Source organism: Amblyomma americanum, chromosome 1 (genome assembly GCF_052857255.1).
Source record: "Amblyomma americanum isolate KBUSLIRL-KWMA chromosome 1, ASM5285725v1, whole genome shotgun sequence".
Lineage (NCBI taxonomy): Eukaryota > Metazoa > Arthropoda > Arachnida > Ixodida > Ixodidae > Amblyomma > Amblyomma americanum.
Window position 1 is genome coordinate 505,250,257 of NC_135497.1, and position 23,981 is coordinate 505,274,237.

At 49.2% G+C, this 23,981-nt stretch overlaps 1 protein-coding gene and 1 pseudogene across 2 annotated transcripts in view; both read left to right on the forward strand.

Annotated features, from left to right (window-relative positions):
• Nucleotides 1–23,981, forward strand: part of LOC144116146 (endoplasmic reticulum transmembrane helix translocase) — a 191,704-nt gene that overhangs the window by 125,099 nt on the left and 42,624 nt on the right. For both annotated transcript variants that reach the window (XM_077650849.1, XM_077650850.1), the window contains exon 20: nucleotides 7,303–7,420. In XM_077650849.1, coding sequence (XP_077506975.1) covers nucleotides 7,303–7,420 — 118 coding nt within the window. The remainder of the gene's footprint in view (nucleotides 1–7,302; nucleotides 7,421–23,981) is intronic.
• Nucleotides 11,339–14,131, forward strand: LOC144116145 (uncharacterized; annotated as a pseudogene).

The window sequence follows — 23,981 nt, forward strand, 5'->3', positions numbered from 1 at the left end:
CTTCGCCGTCGCCTAAGGAAAGTGCTCACTCCTGCCCCCTCAACTGTGGTCCGTGTTGCAGATGGCGGTATGTCTATTGTCGTCGGAATGTGTACTGCTCGTGTTTCAATAGCCGGCCGCCATACTTCTGTGCTCTTCACTGTCCTCGAACACTGCCCTCATGACATCATTCTCGGCCTTGACTTTCTCACCGACCATTCCGCCCTTATAGATTGCGCCACAAGCATCGTTCAACTCGCTCTACCTGTTCCTTCAGAGCCACCGGATCCAATTGTTCACCGACTGTGCACCGCCGACTTTGTCCGCCTGGACCCCGATGCCGCCACTTATGTCCGTTTCTCCTCGGTCCCGCCAGTTCCCGATGGTGACTACATCATTACTCCGGTTCCTGATGTGCCCTTTACACGCAGTGTTGCCCTTGCGCATACAGTTGTCACCATGTCGGCAAATCAAGCGTCCCTTCCGGTTCTCAACTTTGCCTCTTACGTTCAGCCGCTCCCACAAGGTATGTCGCTCGCCACGCTGTGCCCTGCTGCCGAATGCGTCGTATCGGCGGTGAGAAGCGTCCCACCCTCGTCGAACTGCCGCGACTCTGACGTCCCACCACCTGATGAATATGCAAAAATGATTGCTGCTGACCTCTTACCAAGGCAAGCTCACGACCTTCGGTATCTTCTGTCGTCTTTTCGCGACATCTTTGACTTCGATGACCGCCCTTTGGCTCGAACATCTGTGGTCACGCATCGCATCAACACCGGTGACGCAGCTCCTATTCACAGACGACCCTACAGAGTGTCCAGTACAGAACGCACCATCATACAGCAAGAGGTGGACAAGATGCTCAGTAAAGACATCATAGAGCCCTCGTCGAGCCCTTGGGCCTCACCAGTTGTGCTGGTTAAAAAGAAGGACGGCAGCTGGCGCTTTTGCGTTGATTACCGGCACCTAAACAACATAACAAAAAAAGACGTCTATCCACTCCCAAGAATAGACGATACTTTGGACTGCCTTCACGGAGCCAAATTTTTCTCTTCAATTGACCTTCGGTCCGGGTATTGGCAAATCTCTGTTGATGACAATGACCGCGAAAAGACGGCATTCGTCACACCGGACGGCTTATATCAGTTTAAAGTTATGCCATTCGGTCTCTGTAATGCGCCAGCTACCTTCGAAAGAATGATGGACTCCTTGCTTCGCGGCTTTAAATGGTCCACATGTCTATGTTACCTCGACGATGTTGTGGTTTTTTCGCCCACGTTTACCACGCACCTCGAAAGACTGGCGAGCATTCTTTCTGTCTTCCGTCGAGCCGGGCTACAGCTCAATTCGTCGAAATGTCAATTCGGTCGCCGCCAACTCACCATTCTCGGACATCTAGTCGACGCTTCTGGTGTCCGCCCGGATCCTGTTAAAGTTAAAGCCGTCAAGGACTTCCCTATTCCCCAGTCGTCTACGGATGTGCGCAGCTTCGTCGGCCTCTGCTCGTACTTCCGCCGTTTCATCAAAAATTTTGCCGGCACCGCTCGCCCCCTGACCGACCTTCTAAAGAAAGACACCCCTTTTACCTGGGGCCCTGCCCAAGAGGAGGCCTTTTCTTCGCTAGTCGACTTACTCACCTCCCCACCTATTCTGGCCCATTTTGATCCGTCGGCTCCGACTGAAGTTCGCACAGACGCCTGCGGTTATGGGATTGGCGCCGCGCTAGCCCAACGTCACCAAGGGCAAGACCGCGTTATTGCATATGCCAGCCGCCTCCTTTCTACAGCTGAGCGAAATTACTCAATTACAGAGCGCGAGTGTCTAGCTCTTGTTTGGGCCGTAGCTAAGTTCCGACCGTACCTGTTTGGCCGTCCATTCTCCGTAGTGACCGATCACCACGCCCTTTGTTGGCTGTCTTCACTGAAAGACCCCACAGGCCGGCTCGGACGTTGGACGTTGCGCCTCCAAGAGTATTCTTACACTGTTCATTACAAGTCAGGGCGTCTCCATCAAGACGCCGACTGCCTGTCTCGGCACCCTGTAGAGCCGCCTGATCCTGGAGACAACGACCTCGTCCCGTGCCTCTTCGCTATCTCCGATCTGGTTAACATCGCGGACGAGCAGCGACAAGACTCTTCCTTGCGTATTCTCATTGATCGCCTCAACTGTGCCAGCCGAGATCCTTCATTGCAACTGTTCGTCATTCAGGATGGCGTCCTATACCGCCGCAACCTTCGTCCTGACGGACCTCCGCTCCTGCTAGTCGTTCCCCAGCGTCTCCGTTCATCTGTCCTAGCGGAACTACACGACCTACCGACCGCAGGCCACCTCGGCGTCTCCCGCACATACGATCGGGTCCGACGCCGCTTCTTTTGGCCTGGTCTGTACCGCTCTGTTCGGCGTTACGTTGCCTCCTGCGACCTCTGTCAACGCAGGAAGAGACCATCAACGTTGCCTGCTGGCCTTCTACAGCCTATTGACGTACCTCTCGAACCATTCTACCGTGTTGGACTCGACCTTCTCGGACCTTTCCCGACGTCCTGCTCCGGCAACCGTTGGATTGCTGTCGCGACCGACTATGCGACCCGGTACGCTATCACGCGTGCGTTACCAACAAGTTGCGCAACCGATGTCGCCGACTTCCTATTGCAGAACGTAATCCTTCACCACGGCGCTCCACACCAATTGCTGACGGACCGCGGCCGCTACTTTTTGTCCCGAGTAGTTGACGATATCCTCCGGTCCTGTGGCACGCAGCATAAGCTCACTACAGCTTACCATCCCCAGACGAACGGGCTTACCGAGCGCCTCAACAGGACTCTGACCGATATGCTATCCATGTATGTCTCGCCCGACCACCGCGATTGGGACGTTGCCTTGCCTTATGTAACATTTGCTTATAATTCGTCGCGGCATGATACCACCGGCTATTCTCCTTTCTACCTTCTGTTTGGTCGGCATCCTGCGCTGCCATTGGATACATTACTACCGAGTTCTACTGCCTCGACCACAGAGTATGCACGTGACGCCATCTCCCGAGCAACTATGGCCCGTGAAATCGCCCGAGACCGGCTCACCGCATCTCAGACCTACCAGAAGTCAGTTTACGACCGCCGGCATCGCCCAGTACACTATCCGCCGGGCTCACTCGTCCTCCTTTGGTCTCCTTCTCGCCATGTCGGTCTCTCTGAGAAACTTCTACGTCAGTACAGTGGCCCTTATCGAGTTCTCCGTCAGGTGACCGACGTGACCTACGAGATTACACCTCTTCATGCTCCGACGTCGTCCACTAGCCCTTTGACTGACGTCGTTCATGTAGTCCGTCTCAAACCGTACCACACGCCTGCTACATCATCCACTTAGCACCGGGACGGTGCTTTTGCCGCCGGGAGTTATGCTACGGTTGTGCTTGTGCTTGGAACGCTCGTGCTTGGTGCGCTCGCGCTTGGAACGCGAAGAGGACGAAGTGCGTTTCTGCTGCTGGGCTTCGCGTGCCCGGTTGTTCGGCTGCGTGGCTGTAAGCTGTTTCCCTGTAAATATATTTTTCCCTTTTGGTGTGCACATCTTCACGTTACAATATCATTGAGATTCTACTGAATTCATAATCATGCTTAATAAGGCAATGCAACCGGACCTCATGGACCGCTTTGTGATGGGTTGGTTCCTCATTGCTGTACGGATGTTGCTTAGCTGAAAATGACCTTGCAGTACAGTTCAGTGAGCCATTGAAGGGTCTTATAGTCCTAGATAAATGGGTGGAAGTTTTTGCAAAGTTTTGCCGGTGCATATAGGTGTCCATGCCTGTACTATCGAGAGCATAAGAGAGACCCCTGCCAGTGCGTGCTGAGCCATGCCGAACTGCATACGAGCGCTGCCTGACTAAGCACTCATGGTGCCGAGTCTGGCGCATGGCATGATCTCGAGCAGCTCAATGCAATGCACTCGCTGCACCGGTCTCAACAACAGGAGTGTTTCGTCAGGTGGCACCCATATGCAGTTTGGCATGGTTCAGCACGCACTGGCAAGGGTTTCTAACTTTAATCACGATAGTACATTGCCATCGAGACTGAATTTCTTGGCAGAAGGTCGTGTCAGGAGCTGGCCCTCAGTGCTGAACTGTGTGAGCTGCTAGACTTTTCCTGCACATGGGAGACTGGCAGTGATGTCAAGTTAGGCCTTAGCCATGATCAGCTGTACAACCAAGCGTAGCCATGATGTCTGCTTTGTGGACAAGCTTGAAGGGCAAAGCTCCCATTTGAAAGGTGGTGTCCTTGGTCTTGCATTCAGCACTGATGTATAAAATAGATGGTGGTGGTTGACTTATTTTTAACAATCGGTGATGTTTAGTTTGATAATGGCACGCAGGTGACTCTGAATTGCTTCCGTAGGCTTGGCAGCAAATACAATTTGAGCGCACTGTGCTGGAAGAGGATTTATTCATCTGAAAATGGTTGCTGGTTGAGGCGGCTAGCAGCTGTACTAATCTATCCATCTCTCGGTTGGGTAAAATGTCGAGCACGTTCATCCTAATCTACTTGTCTGGTCAGCGGTTGGCTACAAATATTGTGCCAACCTTGTGAGTGGAACCTTTGGCAACCTTGGCAGTTTTTTTCATCGGGTCATCCACCCACATGCTCTCAGGGCCCAGTGTCGTCTGTGTTGTGTGCGCCTTCTGATGCCACTCACTGGCATTGTCTGTGGCTTCCACATTGTGCTCACTCCTGACAGCATGCACTGTTGTTCATCGGTGCAAGCATGCAGGCAGCCCTTTCTGCCATCAGCCCAGTTGGACGGCTAGTAATGTTAGACTTCAGGGCCTGTCTGCTTTGTCTGTGGTTGTTACTGCACTTGGGTGCCTGGGAACATGGTGGCTGTAACAGCCCTCCATTTGTGTCGCCTGTGTGCATTAGCTGTTGAGAGAAGCAAGTTTGGCAGCTTGAAAATTTCATTTAGCTTTGCTGCAGATGAGGCATACAGTTGCAATACTGGAAAATTATTCAGAGCAAATTAAAAATCCTCATTTTGGATGTTGTTTGTACACAGCTTTCATGTCCCTGTAATTTCTGTGAACACGTGGGGTAACTGTCCATTTACTTTGCACAAAGTCTGCCGGTGCATGTCTGGCAAGTGAGGTCAGGTCTTGTAGTGTACGTTAGTGTAGCCTCATTAGGTGCAATCTTTTATGTTAGCGTAGTCTGGACTGTACCACAAACTTTGCAGAGTAAACCAGAAAATGCGTGTCTCCTGAATGAAAGTAACCCAGAAAGACAAAAAGTTAGGACACCGCTGTTGAGTTATTCACGGGACCACGAAAAAAAAAAATGTAACAGCCGGAAAAACTAGTAGCCGACTACAGTAAAACCTCGCTGTAGCAAACTGGTAAAAATGGCAAAGTAGTTTGATGTAGCCAAAATACGCAATACCAAATTTCGTCAAAAACTCGTGCTGAAGAAGCGAAATTTAATCAATGAAAGAACAGCAATTGGAAGAGACCTTCTTCGTAGTTTTAGCACCGTTTCGAAGCCGCTCGCAACAATTACGGGGTCCACAAAACACGGAGCGGCAAACGCCACTTAGGTTGGCTTCCCCGCACAAGATGATCAATGAGTTAGGCAGGGAAAGCAGTACTGTCGGTCTAAAAATTAATACGCAGAAAACCAAAGTAATGTTCAACAGCCTCAGAAGGGAACAGCAGTTTACAATTGGTAGCGAGGTGCTGCAAGTAGTAAGGGACTACGTCTACTTAGAGCAGGTATTCACCACAGATCCGGATCACGAGAGTGAAATAACTAGAATAAGAATGAGTTGGAGCTCATTTCACGGGTTCTCACAGATCATGAATTGCAATTTATCAATATCCCTCAAGAGAAAAGTATATAACAGCTGTATCTTAGCGGTACTTACCTATAAGGGCAGAAATGTGGCGGCTAACAAAAAGGGTTCAGCTTAAGTTAAGGACAATGCAGTGAGCCATGGAAAGGAATATTATAGGCGTACTGTTAAGCGACTGGAAGAGGGCAAAGGGGAATGACATCTTAGTCAAAATCAAGAGGAAGAAATGGGCCTGGGCAGGGCATGTAATGCAAAGACAAGATTACCAATGCTCATTAAGGATAACGGAGTGCATTCCAAGGGAAGGGCAGTGTAGCAAAAGGCGGCAGGAAGTTAGGTGGGCGGATGAGATTAGAGTTTGCAGGGATAGGGTGGCCGCAGCTGGCACAGGACAGGGTTAATTAGTGAGATATCTGAGAGGCCTTTGTCCTGCAGTGGGTGATGAGGATATGAAAGGAAAAAGGAAGCAAAATTCCTATGGTTTTAACAGCCATGTGCTTCTCGAGTGGGAAAAGCACTCAGCGAAAGCACTAGAGGAACCCTGGTGAATATCATTTATACTTGCTGTATACCTGTGTTGTACTTATCTGGATGCTTCACGAACTTCACTTGAACAATGTGGCCAAAGCTTGGGGCACTGACGCCTGAATTTGAACTTTCGGAATAGGGAAAGCAGTGCAAGAAACACAGACAGCAGAAAAGAGTTGCAGCACGTGCTTGCTGAATGTAAATTAGAGAATGACCAATTCCGCGTAAGCGGGCATTAACTCGTTAACACTATTGTGTCATACCCTTAAGGCGGAGCTTAAGTGCCCCCTCTAGTTTTCGTTTGTTCTAAACTGAGCAGCTTCAATTTCCAACCGTGGCAGTGTGACATCACAAGCCGTCATGGTGGCTCAGTGGCTTTGAAGTTCTGCTGCTGATCCCAAGGTTGCGGGGTCGAATCCTGGCTGCGACAGCCACATTTGGAATGCCCGCATGCCATGCGATGCCAGCAAACGTTAAAGTAATCTAGAGCCCTCCTCTGCGGCGTCCCTCATAGCCCATGTTGCTTCGGGATGCTTAACCCACATCACACACACCATACCAGTGGGACATCACAGGCCAGTGCCTGCTGTTGATTGGACACTCTTATAGGTACACTGAGGATAAATGGAACTTGGCCTGTTTCTATAGATTGCCACGTTCCAAATGACAAAGAGGCTTCTTTCACTGAAAACAGAGGTTTTATAAACTAGAAAAGGTGGGAAACCAAAATGCAAGTGCTATCACCGGCTGCTTTCAAACTACTAATACTAATAGATATTTTACTAGGAACAAAGATTGGATTGACTTGTGCCTTTGTCAGTGTCCGTTTAAAGGCAGGCATCCCACTACATGTATTTTTGCATTCTGTGGCTTATTGCAGTAGCCTGTTGTGTGCGCCTGGTGGGATCTTTACATTGCTCTTGTGCCGTCATGGAAAACTGTGTGCTGTTGCCTTTATTACAGAGGCAGCTGCAGAAGCTCCTCAAGGACCTGGAGGAGCAAGACCAGGCGCAGGTGGTGAAGCTGGGCGATGCCAGCATCGCAGCCCCCTTTACATCCAAGCTGTCGTCCATCCAGTGCAGTGAGCTCTTGCGCTGATTTGTTCATAATGTTACACTGAGACTGGTTTCCCACCACATGTAGACCAGTGTGAGGCTTGTACAGGACAAGGAAGAACACAGTTAAACCTTGATATAACAGTCGGTAAAATCAGCAGTTTATGTCATAATACTGAAATTTCGCTACATCGAAATTCGTCTCCTTGCATTCTAAGAATGAGTTATCCACTGCCAAAAACGCGCGGTGGGTAACTCGCACGAAAAACCTTTATTTGCAATTAAAGTGGACCTTTACTTCTGCCCTTTGCCAGCAGATACGGCGTTACGCGTGTCCTGCTTATGTTATGAGCTAGCGAACACGTCTATTGTGCCAACCACCTAATGGATGTCAGGGATGACGCACCCGTCTTGAGTTTGGTCTTGCTTTCATCATCATCCTCTAAGTGCCCCAAGCACACCTCTGATGCGACGTGTTTCCTTGCTGGCACTGCTGCGACTTCATGGGTGGAAAACTGGAGTACCTTGTTACATCGAGGATTTCGTTACTCTGAAGTTTGTTACATTGAGGCTTAACTGTACCCAGCTTTGTGTGTGTGCATGATCCTTCTTGTCTCTTGCTGTGCCCACACTGTTCTAAATCTGCTCTGCAAAGTTTCTTTCTTGAAGAACGAAGCCACAGAGGGACATCTTTGTTGGCCCAAGTGGGATACTTGGTATCACCTGGCTCTAGGGGTGTGTGTCTGATTTTGTTAGCACAGTTGTTTTAACAAGAGAAAGGTCATTGAAGCATTTCTCAGCATTGAAGCATGGTGGCATATGCATACATCGAGCATCCGTTATGCAAAGTGAAAAACAATTGGTATGCTTGAACAGCACATGGTGCGTCCTTGGCCCTTGCCCCCTCTGGCGAAGGTTTATTATTTTCTTGGCCCTAAGCCAAAAGGCAGGGACGTATTTTGACAAAATATGCAGCAGCAGATAATTTTGAATATTCGGTCGAATAGTACAGCATTCGATATTCAATTTGATCCAAATGTTTGGAGTTTCGAAACATTCGTCTCGTGCAGGTGACGTTTCTGGAACACTTACTTCATGTGGTTTCGGTTCAGAGTACTTCCTCCAGGGTGGCACCGTGGCGTGAAGCAAAGGCCCCGACTTTGCGGGCACTTTCTAGACACACACCCACCATGTGCCTTAGCACCCGTGCGTATGCCGGAGCCGGTCTGCTCTGGCACACGGCAGCAGATGCGAGCAGGCACAAGCATGGTGCCCAGATTTGTACCTGCCATGTGTCTGCGCCAGTGCTTCGACATGATCAGTCTGAGCTGGCTGCAACTGCCGCAGCTGCTCGTCTTCACATGTGAACATGGCTGCCCCTTTCCGATGCATGACACAGGTTGGAGCTGGGCGCCCTCTAGGTGTCCATGGGGTCGCTGCTTAAAAGCAACAGCTGCGCCACAACACTATTATACAGCAGTCGGAGATTCCACTGATAGTTCTCACTCGCCACAAATGGGTCGGCGCCGCATTCAGGTCGACTCCCCCAATTTCTGATCACAGTTATCGCATAAAGTCCACAAAGCCTCATTGCGCTCTTTTTTTTTATGTAATGGCCTTATGCGTTACAAAAATGCAACATTTTTGAAATGCTTATTCTGGTGTTCAACCTTTTTTTTTTTGCGTGCGTCAGTTGTATTTAAAATATTTTGTTTGAAGTTATTTAAAGAAATTACTGCAATCACTGACCAATTATTCGGACTTGGAGGGACCTTCGCGTCTGAAAAATCTGTCAGCTTAAAAAAAACTTGGCAGGTGTTTAGCTTTGGTTAAACTGAGTAGTTGCGATAGCTTCACATGGCCTCGCCAGGCAAAGCATTAGGTTACGCTGTATGGTTATGCTTGGTAAAGCTTTTTTTGAACTGTTGTTTTTTCCGTGCTTATTTCAATGAAGACACTTATGTGACACCAGAAACGGCTGCTGTATTTTATTCTATCAATTGAGAAATTGATATGAAGAGGCTTCTGTGGTCACTGAAGTAGTTACTCTTGGTCTCTGTCTTGGTCACACGCAGTGAAGACCGAGTTGGCTCTCGCTCTGACACTAAGTCTATACACGATTTCCACTGAGTCTTAAACTGAGGTGTCGTTTTTCGAGGCGCTGCTTACGTTCTTCTGGCATTTCGGTTGCTCTCTTCGCTTTGCTCGAATCACATCTCGTCTGCAGACTTTCTTGCCTGATCGCTATGTCTTTCGGATCATCAGAAGCAGCCAGTCTTCTGTGGTACATCGTGCACCGGTTCACGTCTTTCTCATCGTCCGGTTCCGCCACGTTGCTCTGGCCGAGGCGCGCCGCCGCGTTTCCGTTTATACTCGAGTTTGACGTCAGTAATCACGTGGTTAGAGCAGGTGTTCAGCCGCGCAAAGTGGCTCGGGCAGCAGACGCCACCGCCGCGCCTCCTCATATACGGCCTGCAGCCCCTGCAGCTCTCCCGAAGGTCATGTTGCACACATGGTGATACCCGGCTTCACCTAGCAGAGTGAAGTTCAAAATAATCTTTCTGTGAAAAGGCAGCTTTAAAAATCACAAACTTCATGGCTGTCATGCTTTCTTCTTGTCCACACCATCTCTCGTCATGATACAAGCTATTGCAATGCGGCCGCAGGTCATGACGTGAATGAATGCACACGCCGCTCGAAGCAAGAGAGTCAGTTTCAATGGGCAACACACGAAGACCGATAGAGGTAACCCACGGGATGACGCACGAGCAGAATCGAGCACCTTCCAATGCACCTTGCCCTCCATCTGCCCCACACTGAGAGTTGCATCATCCATCCAAGCCACGGTGGACAGGTGGTCACTGTGCATTGCAGCTGTACATTGCAATGTGAGCGTGCTTTCTCTGTAGGCCATCTCGATGGCAACTAAGAGCATGCCTGTATCTCAAGTGGAAATGATCAAGTACAAATAGCCAAGCCAAGCCAATCCATCCGATTGCTCAGTTTAAATCCAACATGCCTTTCAGACCGGTGGAGAACTGGTTGTGGCAGGTCTGCCCGCTCCCACTTGTGTCTATGTTAGGCTGAAAAATGGAACTTTTGGACTCCACTGAGTCCGGAATACCAGTCGTGAAAATGTAAATGTTCCTATGAGAGGTACGTGACGGTTTCTTAGTGAAGTCTGAAATATCACGCAGCTCCGAATTATTGGAGTCCAGAAAATCTGTTGGCTACTTTATTTACTTCGAATTCACTTTGGGCCAAAAAACCACTATTTGCACATGTCTACGAAAAAACCACTTTACACATACCTCTAGTGAGCATGCTTGGCATGCGCAAATAGTATGTATTACATGAAAACATGAATAAAACTCTCAAAACTGTCTTACATTGAGTAAAGAATTCCACGGAAATAATTTATTGCACTATGCGCAAAGTGAGCTGAACTGTGAGGGCATGAAACAAGTTGACGTCATCCCACTTGAAAACGACATTGGTCATTTTTATTTTTTTCCGCCATCTCTTCTTTTCTCTTCTACAGCAGCCTCCGCTTGTGCTATTCTTGTTCTTTTCCTGTTTCTTGCTTTCCCTCTGGCTTTGAGCACTCCGAAGGAGCTTGGTAGGTTAACTGTGCAGTACAGGCCCTCAAGTCATGTAGTCATCTTTTTTTAGTTTCCCTGTCTCTTGTCTCACTCCTTCCACAGCATGGCTGCTACAAACTCTACAACGACTAGGTGCACCATGTGCTTTTCCGTCTGCCACAGGCGACATGCATGTAGCACTGATGCCTCACCATATATTTTTGAGCTGGAAAAATGCGTGCTATATTGCCTTGTCAGTGGAAAATTCACTCCTATTTGACTGTTTAAAGGGCAACTGAAGGGGTTCTAGGTTTAAGCGAGCTTAAGGGGGGATGCGGCCCTTGAAAACCGAAAAATCGCGAAAAAGTTGATTTTTGGAAAAGTGAATATTCTGACAGTTTGTGTCATAAACTACCTGTTCTGCAAATATCAACGCCTAATTCGACGTGAGAGTACTTCAAATTAAATATCGAACAAGCCGCGGCAGCTGCTGAGCTGCGAGAAAGCACCGAAAATACCCAACTTCGAGCGCATGCTGTTTCTCAGCCAGCGAACTGAGCGCCGTCATCTTGGTCTTGTTTTGTTCGTGAATTCTTGCTCTTTTTTTTGCCTCCTCCGACGACCGCGGCGGCAGCATGGTGGAAGCGTGGCTCGCTTGTGATTGGGGCCCTCAAAGCGCCTTTCGAGCTTCCCGCGTTTGAAATGCGAGGCTGCGATTGGGTGAAGGGCGCGCTCCTCGAGAACATGGGGGATCGCGCGGCCGCTATTGGCTGCTGCACGCGCTGATGAGGCGGTCCCCTTTCGGCGGTTCGCCGTGCCATCCGAACAGTTTCCTGCAGACTGTTGCGCGGTCAGTCACGATGCGTCCAACAAAGCGAAAGACGCTACACGCGTTCGGTGCGAGGAAGCGTGCTATGAAGTTGGTTCGTGCGGCGAAGCGTGCCCCCAACAGCCACTGTGTCGATGCTTCCAGCCGCGTAGCTTCTGCTACATCGCTACCAGACAGTGATTGCGTCGCCGCTTTCAGCGACGTACCAGCAGCTTCTTCGGTGCAAGAAAGCGTTGCTTTGGGCACGCCTTGTGTACCGAACTCTTCAACCTCGGCGATTGCGGCCTCCAGCTCCGGTCTGGAATCTACCCCGAAGCGTGACAACGCGTTGCGCGCCGTTCACTTGGAAACGCATTTCCTGACGCGCGAGGAGATCGAGGCGGCGGATGCACAACGTGCTGTTGTTCAAGAAAGACTTGGCGCCGTGCCAGCGACACAACGGAAGTTTGAAGCGATGACGCCCGATCCCAGATCTGCCACCGCTACAAGTGAAGGTGCGAAATTTTGCCTTGTGCAAATGGGTACCCTAAGCGACCTGCTCTCTAGCACCTTGTGCAAGCATTGCCTTGCGCCCGGGTTGACCGTTCAAGAAGGCACCCAGCTTGGACTGGCAGCAAAGCTTGAACTGATGTGCCCACATTGTGGGATGGTTGCAAGCTCGTGGAACTCCCAACGCCAGAATGAAGCAATGGCCTTTGAAGTGAACATACGAGCCGTTATGGCAATGAAGCAGATTGGCAAGGGCCAGACAGCTCTCAACGACTTCTGGGCAACGATCAATGTATCTCACAGAGGGCTTCATCATAGCACATTCCAAAAGCACCTGAAGAAGACATTCAGGGACAGAGAGATCCTGTGCATGGACAAGTTCTATGCCGAATCAGCTGCTGCAGTGAAGAAGGTCTACAAGGAGATGGACCCAAGCTTTTGCAGAGACATCACTGTAGCATATGATGGAACTTGGCATAAGCGTGGCCACACATCCCACATTGGAGTTGGGGCGGTGATTGAGTACCATACAGGCCTCATCATGGATGCTGTGGTTCTGTCTAAGCAGTGCCTTGGTTGTCAAGTAGGACCAAAACCTTGAGATGCAGATTACTCAAGCTGGCATGAGCATCATGTTTTCCAGAAAAACACTGATGCTAAATCCGGGAGGGTGGAAGTAGAAGCAGCTCTGATTCTTTTCAACCGTTCAGTCTCAAAGCACAACCTGTGTTACACAACGCTTGTTTCTGATGGAGACAGCGCCACCTTCTCAGCCCTTGTGGAAGAGAACGTCTACGGACTAGTCCCCATTGTTAAAGAAGAGTGCCTCAACCACGTCCAAAAGAGGATGGGCACGGCACTGCGGAACCTTGTGTAAAACAGTGAAAAGTCACTGGGAGGGAAGGGCAGGCTGACAAAGGCTCTCATTGATAAACTGACAGACTATTATGGCTGGGCCCTGAGAAACAACTCCAACGATGTGGCTGCAATGCAGCATGCAGTGATGGCATCGTACTACCATGTCACATCAACTGAAGAGGAGCCTCGCCATGACTTCTGCCCAGAGGGTGCCAACTCATGGTGCCGTCATAAGGTTGCCGAGGCAAGTGATTCACCACAGCCAAAGCACAAGTACAGCCTTCCAGGCTACGTCGCTGAGGCTATGCTGCCTGTTTACCAGCGCCTCTCGCAGGCTTCTCTTCTGCAACGCTGCCTGGGTGCAAAGACGCAAAATGCGTCCGAGTCTTTCCACTCTGTCCTATGGTCCCTGATGCCAAAGGAGCAGCACGCGTCTTTGATTGCTGTGCAGACAGCACTGCATGAAGCAGTGCTGAGATATAATGCTGGTTGTCAAAGGGCCACCAAAGAAATCTCTGTGTCAGTGGGGCTCACACCTGGCCACCTAGCCATCCAGCGAGCTGCAGAAAAATATGCCCTGCGCATGGACAAGGCCGAGAAAAGGAATCGGGGGAAGAATGAGAGGCGGCAAAGGAAAAAAGTGCCCAAGGACACTACCAGCTATTCTGCAGGGTCATTTTAGACCTAGGAATAGGTTTGGAACTTTCTCGAGGGCCATGTTTAGAAATGACTTTTTTCCTGGTGTGGCTGCTCATTCTGACTGCATTTCGGGAACCACTTATCGGATTTCCATGGGTTTTTTTTTATTTCGTACCTGAATAAATTTCTGAGGGCAAGACAAGCCCACTTTTTCTAGTTATTGTATCTGAAATTTGTCATAAGCAATTAAAATTTACCTAATGAAGGTCTAATTAGTGACACTAAATTCAGTGCTGTGCTAAAATTTTTTCAGCAAGGAAATTCAGCAAAAGGGCCTTGTCTTGCCCTGCAGTACCTATCCAGCCATAACCATAATGAATTTCACAGTGACAGCGCTGTTTTCAAATTCTCCAGGCCTGGAATAAGGGACCTATGTGAACCATTTTGATATACTCCCGTAACTTTAGAACCAGTGTGCACAGCTTCTTGAAACTTGGTATTTCGTAAAATGTTTGTGTTCTGAGCCTACTGTAAAAATTTTATTCAGATACCTCAAGAAACAAGAAAGCTGGTGTTCTCGCAACCTTTGAGGGCTGTTTTCTCAGAATGTATTTTTTGCCTGGCGTGGCTGCTCATTCTGGCTGCTGCTTGGGAACTGCTTATCGGATTTCCATGGGCTTTTTTTTATTCCGTACCTGAATAAATTTCTGAGGGCAAGACAAGCCCGCTTTTTCAAGTTATTGTGTCTGAAATTTGTCATAAGCAATTAAAATTTGCCTAATGAAGGTCTAATTGGCAACACTAAATTCAGTGCTGTGCTAAACTTTTCCAGCAAGGAAATTTAGAAAAAGGGCTCTGTCTTGCCCTGGGGCACCTATCCAGGAATGACCACAATGAATTTCACAGTGCCAACACTATTTTCAAATTCTCCATGCCTGGAATAAGCGACCTATGTGAACCACATTGATATACTCCTGTAACTTGAGAACCGGTGCCCACAGCTCCATGAAACGTGGTAGTTCTTTAAATGGTTATGCTGTGAGCCTACCCTGAAAATTTCATTCAGATATATGTAGAAACAAAAAAGTTGGTGTTCAGGGGTAGCCTCCCCCCTTAAAGGGATTGAATGTGTGAAGCATGCAGGTATAGCATGTGAAGTCTTTTTGTGGTAGCATTTGAAATTGTGATGCAATCGCTAAATAAGGCCTTGACAGTGTTCAGGCTTCTTCCACAGCTCACAGTGCCAGGTAGGGGGCCCAATGGTGATGTTATGTATGGTAACGCTGCATTACCAGTGAAGAAATGTTTGCTGGAAGAAAACCAACACCATCGAAGGATAAGACCATGAAGTGTGTGGGAATTCGTACTACAGTAGCCGACGGGTATTTCGGACTCCAATAATTCGGACTTGTAGGATATTTCGAACCTCAGTGAGGCACCGTCAGTCGCCCCATAGAAGCGCATACATATTCGCGACGGATATTTCGGACATCAAAAGTCCGAAAGTTCGATATTTCGGACTAATTTCAGTTGCCTGCGGGCCAAAATCGGCTATCTTATCGGCTTTTTCGCCAGCGCCATCTTGGATTGAGGTGGATTTATGCTGCAGTTGGCTTGGCTTGACACACATTCGGTACCTCATTGTTGCCAGTAGGGGTCCGTGCGATCTCTGACACTTCGAGGTGGCAGCCGGATTGTCATCGCCGCCAACTTGCTTTTATCGCCGACGTTGTCGCGGGCAGTTATCGCTTGTCCCATACGTTGAAAATTGGTTGTTGGGGGAAGGAAATTGTGCCGGAGCTATCTCACATCTCAGCGGGAAGGGATAAAGGAGGGACTGAGAGAAGAAAGGGGTGCCGTAATGGAGGGCTCCGGAATAATTTCGATCACCTGGGGATCTTTAACGTGCACTGACATCACACAGCACACGGGCGCCTTTGTGTTTCGCCTCCATCGAAACGCGGCCACCGCAGTCGGGTTCCAACCCGGGTACTACGGATCAGTAGCCGAACGCGCTAACCACTGAGCCACCGCGGCGGGTCTCATACGTTCGCCATTCACCGTTTCATCACTTGGGTTTCTCTGACCGCGTTGACCGAGTGGCGCTCAGTCTTCGCGAAGTTACATCTGTTCGCCTTTCGGGCGGTTCCGCTGCTTTGAAAGAAAAGTGCCTTATCTTTGCGTGTGTTTAACGAGCGGTGTGGTGCACACTCGGGTTGTGGACAACATGGCCCCGCCGGGTCCGTCAAAGAAGCGTGGGAAGTATTCCAGCTAAATGTGGTGACCTTGCTTTCTAGCGTGTACAGTGAAAGCACAACCTTGGCGCAAATCGTCGCCAGCAAGAGAAATTTTCCGCAAGGTAAAATCACTAACATTTTTAAGCCGATTTCATCTCAATAAAGTGATTTTTTGTACTTCACGGATTTTTCGGACTGTTCGAATAGTCGGACCATTTTTCGGGTCCCTTCGAGTCCGAAAAATTGGTCGGCGACTGTATCTGCAGGGCAGCCTGTGCTGTTCTGTTCGACTGCCGTGAAACCTCGTCTGCTTAGTGAGGCATGGACAGGGCTTCGCGCCTCACGTCGTCACAGTCTGACTTTATGCTTATATGGTGAAGGAGTTTACTGAATACTGTCATGAGGTGGTGTAAGGTAGCCAAATTCTTCCTTACTAGTGGAGTGACGTCAAGGATTGCTTTCAGAGGCACAGAGCATAGCACATTGCTGGCAAAACACAACAAGACAGCTCACAAAACAGGCGGAAGAGTGGAAGCTTGTGTTGTAGTGTGAGCAGGATCATCCCTTCCATGCTTCTTCGAGACACCAAAAGACAAAGCAGTGGCTGTTCGATACTATAGCATATGTGGCTTTTTTGACGAGACATGGCCTGCTTAGCCATTATGTGTCGGTTTCACCGCACTGCAAGACCCATGATGAACCGAAATGCTGTTGCAAACTGAAACTGAAGTCGCAAGAACGAAACTATACCAGTAGAGACTGCACGTAGGCCGCGCTCTCCGTGATGCAATTGTGTATGCAGGCTTTACAGCTTTGGTTTCTGTACATGATGACATGTAAAGCCTCCGGCAGCTGCAACGCATGTTTGCGCTGTGAAGCATCAGTGAGGCTGCATCAGCAAGCGCGTGTCAACAGATGTGTCAGTGCGCCTATGTCATTGCATAATCCTGGCGCGTCGCACCAGGATTGGCTTGCCAGATTGCTTCATCTGGCTGCTCACCACGCCACGCTTGGGCATATTATGGTGCACACGTAACACGTGTGCTGCTTAGATGGATGGAAACAGCCGATTATGAACTTGAAAGCTGACCAAGTACCCCACTGAAGCCAATGCACAAGCCAAGTTAAGCCGAAGCAAATTTCTGTGAGTTCAGGAATAGACAGTGTCACCACTTCACGCACTTTTGCGTGCGCTCCCAGACACCCTTAGAGCGTTTGGGGGTAGCGGTCTTGGTCACAAAGGAGATGCCCTCGACTCAGCGTGGCAAGCTCAGCCGCAGATCAGCTACCAAGTGACAAAGGGGTTGGTCGTTCAGGTGCCCAGCTTTCGCCGGTCGCCAGCCAGAGAATGGGTCGGAGCCAAAGGTCCACAAAACAAAACAAAGTTTATACAGCAAAGAGACGATACAGAGGAATTTACAATCACTCGTACGAGCACATACGAAGTGATTTACAAATGCAATGCAACTCGTGCAAACTAACAACCGACAGAGATTACAATTCAACTGAATCTTTGCACCTAAAGTGCATTAACACAGAGAGAGACAATCAAACAAAACACAATTTGTTCACCGGGCACCGCGACAGTCCAACGACTTGAGGAGCACGACGGGGCCGATCCGCAGACTGGCGCACGTTGCCTCGCTGGTCCGTGACTGAGCGGTGGTGTTCTCCTGGGAGTCGAGCGGGTGCGCTTCTTGGAAGCTTAAATGGCGGCTCGGGCTCACAGACAGCGGTTGCAAGCCCTCATTTATAGGCGCAGCCCGTGTCTGTTTGTTCTTCGCGCGAAGGCAGGCGCGCACATACACGCAGTCTGAACTGCACAAGCTCCTTCTCCTTCTCGCGCCGGGCACGCGACCCCATTGGTCGAGCGCGAAGACAGCCTTCGAGAAATTTCTGGGTGCTTCTTCCGATGCGAAGACGCCAGCGCGAGAGCGAAGGGGAGAGGGTATCACTTTAGTGCGGACAAGGTTACCCCCTTTCCGTCTACAACGAGAAGAAACTTCTCCGACATTCTAGAGAAATCGACGCCGCGCGTGGCTATGTTTACTTTGGCGCCGCGCCGGTGAGCAGAGGGGAAAGCCCACGCAAGGTTTACGCGCTCTTCGGGGGTCCTTCCCCGCTGTTTTTTTTTTTTTTTTTTACCGCGCTCGGGCTCGATTGCTGACGCGCAGCGCCGGTTTTTTCAAATATGAGCCGAATTTTGTGACACTGCCCCTTCTTTTAAGAATATTGTGCAACAATATTCTCAGGACACAAAATTCGTGCGCACATGCTTGCACTCACAAAGTCAATGGGAAATACCAAAATACACATCAGTACAATGATGTCTGCACGCACACAACGCTTGACAATTGGCAAAATTCAATACAAGCCGCCACTCTGCAATGCATTAATACAACACAAATAGGGAGCATTCAAGTTCGAGGCATGCTTTAGCCGATACTTTTACATACATTTCCTACTTGCGCTTCCGTAATGCGCGCGTGAGGACCTTCACAGTTACCTTTTGTCGCAACAGGACTCGCCGGTCCTTTTCTCGGTCAACATGGACTTCGGTTTCGCCCCACCTGAACCCTCCAGATAAATTTGCCGACTCGGAAAAAAATTGTGCGCTTAGGCATGCACACACAAACAAAAGAATCGATGAATTCCAGGGCACCTGCTTCAAAACACACAGGCTCAGAATATTGACCGGTGTGAATGCACGCTTGGTCACATTCCAGAATTTCCCTGTGCGATCGAAATGCAGCTGAAGTAACGTGCACAAAAGCACGATGAACATGTCCACAACCTGCCCTAAGCTTAGCTTAGCCGGATTTTTAGACACCTTGTCCTCTTGAGCTGTCTTTCTTTCGCGTTTCGCTGCTTCCTTGTGACCATTCCGCTGCCTTTCTTTTGGCTTCGCACGGCTTTCTACTGCAGTGCCCGTCCTTTCCCGCGAAAACGTTTTTTCTTCCTCGGAGTGTTCATCCGCGGGACTCTTCCATTCTTCGTGCTTGACTGTCTGCTTCGCTGCTCCTTTGCTTGAGCTAGCATGCTCGCGCTTCCTTCGCCACTTCCTTTTCGCTTGGCGATCACTGCACCGTCCCGAAGAGCAGGATTCGGACTTCTCTGTCTCGTGTCTACTTTCTGGGCCCTTTGGAAATTTTGCCCCCTTTATGTTGCCCAATATGAGGTCGTATATGGGGCGCTCCATGAACAGTGCAGTTAGTTTCCCGCTGTAGTAGGGAGTCCGCACATGTACTTCAGCTTCTGGCAAGCGCTGAAACGAGCCGTCCACTAGCCGCACAAGGCTCTTCGTTCCAGTGAGATCCTTATCTCTCACTAATCTTCGTTTAATGATTACAGCGCTGCTTCCTCCATGAACAGTGCAGTTAGTTTCCCGCTGTAGTAGGGAGTCCGCACATGTACTTCAGCTTCTGGCAAGCGCTGAAACGAGCCGTCCACTAGCCGCACAAGGCTCTTCGTTCCAGTGAGATCCTTATCTCTCACTAATCTTTGTTTAATGATTACAGCGCTGCTTCCTGTGTCTTGCAACACTGTAATTGTTTTCTCTCCTACCTTATCTTTCATGACAGGCATTTTGTTCATTTCTGCTCCCGGTAGCGCGTTCACTACGGCGTTCACGACTGGTACCTTCTTGCTGTTCTTCAGTTCTACAAAGCCATTTTCATCTTCCTCCAAGTGGTCATCTGAGGAGGCCCGTACGCACGATACCTAGGGGATGGGCTTGCTTGGGTTCGGACAAACCGCTGCTCTGTGCCCCCTCTGGCTGCACTTAAAACAAGCTGTTGGGCTACTGTTTGCAGCGCTGTTGTGGCAATTAGATGCGTAATGATTTAACTTTTTGCACAGGTAGCACTTTGGTGGAGCCTTGGGCTAAATTGGGCATCACAGCTGTCGGATTTCCCCGCGCTATCCGAATTCGTATTCTTAATCTTGGTCAGATTCGTTCCTCCTTGAGCTTCAAGAAATTGATCGGCAAGATCTAGCATTTCAGAGAGAGTCTTGGCTCTTCTTTCCTTCAGGTACAGCAACAAGCTCAAGTTACAGCTACTCAGGAATTGTTCGTTGATGAGAAGCTCGCGAAGTTCACGGTATTCCTGTGCAATTTCTGAAAGTTCCATCCACCAATCAAAGTAGTGGCTTAATATTGCCGCATACTGGGTTGCCGTTTCGCCATCTATGGGCTTCCCTGTTCTGAATTTATCTCGGAATCCCTCGGTGGTGAGTCGGAATCGCTTAAGCAAGGTGGCCTTCACCTTGCTGTAGCTTGCAGCATCGCCCGGAGAAAGTCGCCCGAATACGCTTAGAGCTTCCCCACTGAGATAGGTGCTAAGAACGGTAGCACATTCACGGTCTGACCAATTTTGACTTCCCGCGATTCCTTCGAATTGCCTGAGGAACGCATTGAGATCGTCCCTTTTTTCATCAAACCTGGGAAGTAATCTGCTGTCATCTATCCGCAGGCCGCTGCCTTCTTCTCTAGGGCTATGGACCTCCGCTGAGTGGTTCGCAGCACGTTGGAGCTCAAGCTTCATGGCTAGCAGTTGTTTTTCGCGTTCGAATTCTCTCTCTCTTTCTTTCTCAGCTTCTTCTCGAGCTTTCTGCCTTTCTTTTTCAGCCTTCTCTCTCTCCTGGTTCACCCATATCCGTAGTTCAACCCCGGACATCCCCATCTGGGTGCCAACCTCAACTAGTTCCTTCAAGTTCATTTTCGGATACTGAACTTTTCAAGGCAAAGACTACCTCTACATGGTGAACCTCAATAACCACTTCAGCGCGGCACCTCACAATATCGCTCTGCTGCTAAACACTCATTTACGACCTCTTCGTAAACTCCTTCCGACTCTTCCTCCGTTCTCTGCGCTTACAAAACACCAAATGTCCTGTTGCGGACGCCAGATTATGTCACCACTTCGCGCACTTTTGCATGCGCTCCCAGACACCCTCAGAGCGTGTGGGGGTAGCAGTTTCGGTCACAAAGGAGATGCCCTCGACTCAGCGTGGCAAGCTCAGCCAGAGACCAGCTACCAAGTTACAAGGGGGTTGGTCGTTTGGTGCCCAGCTTTCACCGGTCACTAGCCAGAGAATGGGTCGGAGCCAAAGGTCCACAAAACAAAACAAAGTTTATACAGCAAAGAGACGATACAGAGTATTTCTCAATCACTCGCACGAGCAGATACGAAGTGATTTACAAATACAATGCAACTCGTGCAAAGTAACAATACAGAGAGATGCAATTCAACAGAATCTTTGCACCTAAAGTGCATTAACACAGAGAGAGACAATCAAACAAAACACAATTTGTTCACCGGGCACTGCGACAGTCCGACGACTTGAGGAGCACGACGGGTCGATCTGCAGACTGGCACATGTTGCCTCGCTGGTCCGTGACTGGGCGGTGGTGTTCTCCTGGGAGTCGAGCGGGTGCGCTTCTTGGAAGCTTAAATGGCGGCTCGGGCTCGCAGACAGCGGTTGCAAGCCCTCATTTATAGGCGCAGCCCTTGTCTGTTCTTCGCGCAAAGGCAGGCGCGCACATACACGCAGCAACTGCACAAGCTCCTTCTCCTTCTCGCGCTGGGCGTGCGACCCCATCTGTTGAGCGCGGAAACCACCTTCTAGAACAATCTAGGTCATTCTCACCACGCGGAGTCATCGGCGCAAGAGCGAAGGGGAGAGGGTATCACTTTAGTGCGGACAAAGTTACCCCGTTTCTGTCTACAACGAGCAGAAACTTCTCCAACATTCTAGAGAAATCGACGCCGTGTGTGGCTATGTTTACTTTGGCGCCGCGCCGGCTAGCAGAGTGGAAAAAGCCCACGCAAGGTTTACGTGCTCTCCGGGGGTCCTTCCCCCGCTGTTTTTTTTATTATTATTTTACCGCACTCGGGCGCAATTGCTGACGCGCAGCGCCGGTTTTTTCGAATATCCGCCAAATTTTGTGACAACCAGCAAGCTCACAAAAGCAAAACATGCCAAAGCAGGAATCATCAAGAGCGTAATTGTCTGAGCATCTTACAATCATCAAGAGCATAATTGTCTGAGCATCTTACTGTTTTACAGATTTGTCGCATCAGATATCTGATCGTGCTGTCAGTTGTTTTGTGAGGCTACAAGGCCTTCTTCAAAACGATCTTGGCCACTGCTACCACTCTAATTGTCGGCTGCATTGAGGCATGATGCAATGACTTGCTGAGTAGGGCTGCATGTATTGAAATCTACGAGTGCACAACAGTCATGCCATGGCGGCTCTCAGTGTTGCTTTTGTGCTTGTTGCTTTTGTGCAAGGCCTAGCATTACCCTGGGCCTGAGTTTTTGTGGTGCACGCTGTCAGATGATTCTCTGAAGGAAAAGGGATTGATGCGACTAGTACGAGATACTGTAACTGTGGTGTACATTGTTTTGAAATGCCGCAGTGTTCAGCCCCAAGCTCAAATGACCAGGAAATTTTATGATTTCTTAATGTTTAGGAGGCTCTGTTACTTCAAATTGGAAAAGGTATGGCGAAAATTGAATCGAATAGCAAATAGTATTCGCCAACTGTTTGCAGTTTCGAATATTTGCGACCAATAGTAAATACTATCATTTTCACACAACATGACTCCATGGTCACTGAACTTGCACAGGTCAATGTCTGTTTAAAAGTGAACAGTGAAAAAATTGCCATTAATGTCCGTGGAGCAGTTTACCAGCTAACCTGGTGCTTCCTTCCAAGCATTAAAAAACAAAATTGTTGAATATGTGCATTAGGAGAGCCCTCCAAGTGGAAGACCAAGAAAGTTTTTGGAGATTGAACAGGCATAGCAAATTTTGATTGGCAGTGCCCGACAAACCGTAGTTATACATGATTGCAAGTTGACTCGAATGTAAGTTGACATTTTTTTTTTTGTACTGAACAGATATTCGATTTGATATTCGAAGCCATTTTTTCTTCATATTCGTATTCGATTCGTATTCGAAAATTTCAATAAAAAATGCTGCTGAAAATGCTGAAGACGCAGTAAGGTCTTATGAGGCGGCTCTATTGCGCTAGCACCTGTAAGTCCGTGATAAGCCACCCGTTTTGGAGTGCTGGAAGAACAACACAAATGCAAGCAAGGGGCCGGGAAACGCACACTGGCGTCGGAGCGGCGAGGCGGTTTATAAAAAGGAAAAAGAAATAAGCCGCGCGGAGCTGGGATTGGACTATCGGTGAATGCGTGGGCCAACATTTGAAGTTGCCGTGGGGCAGCGGTAAAGCTCAGAAACCGAAACTACCCAGCCAGGCTATTTTTTTGCTCTAGCGACAGAGGCCTTCCGATTGTTGCCACGCCTGCCGTTACGCCTGCTAAAGAGGTGTGCAAGTTACAATGCACTATGCAATAGGCGAGATTTTAACAGGATCACTTGCCCTGTTGTGACTACTTGACGCGCCCCTTCAGGAGGCTCCCGCGGCATTCCGCAAGTAGGCTTTCCCGCACAGCGTAGTTTACAAAATGGGTTGGTGGAAGTCACGCTTGGAGAGTTATGAAGGGGACAGGACGCATTTTTCGAATGTGGGCATTAAATATGTAACGTATTACCGAAGGATTAAAAAAAAAAGCGCGGTTTCGCGTTGCGATTGCTCGAAGCGGGCCGTCGGTCATCTTGTTCGCAGCAGGGGTGATATGTGGGAAAGCCCACTTAGGGCAGGCCTCATGAGGTGAAGCCTTGCGGCGTCTGGGTGCGGTTCGTCCGCATGATAAACGGCGGAGAAGGAAGGGGATAGGACCTCTCTACTGTTTTCCTGGAATTTTTAACTCGATTATCGGCTAATTTGCCCAGATATTGTGGTTTTGCCGCGGTCGAATTTATGAAAGTATACGCAGTATACGATCGCTGGCGAGTACTTGGGAATTTTCGAATATTCGGAAATTCACGAATATCAATTTTCGGATACGAATCGAATATCAAACATATTCGATTCGTA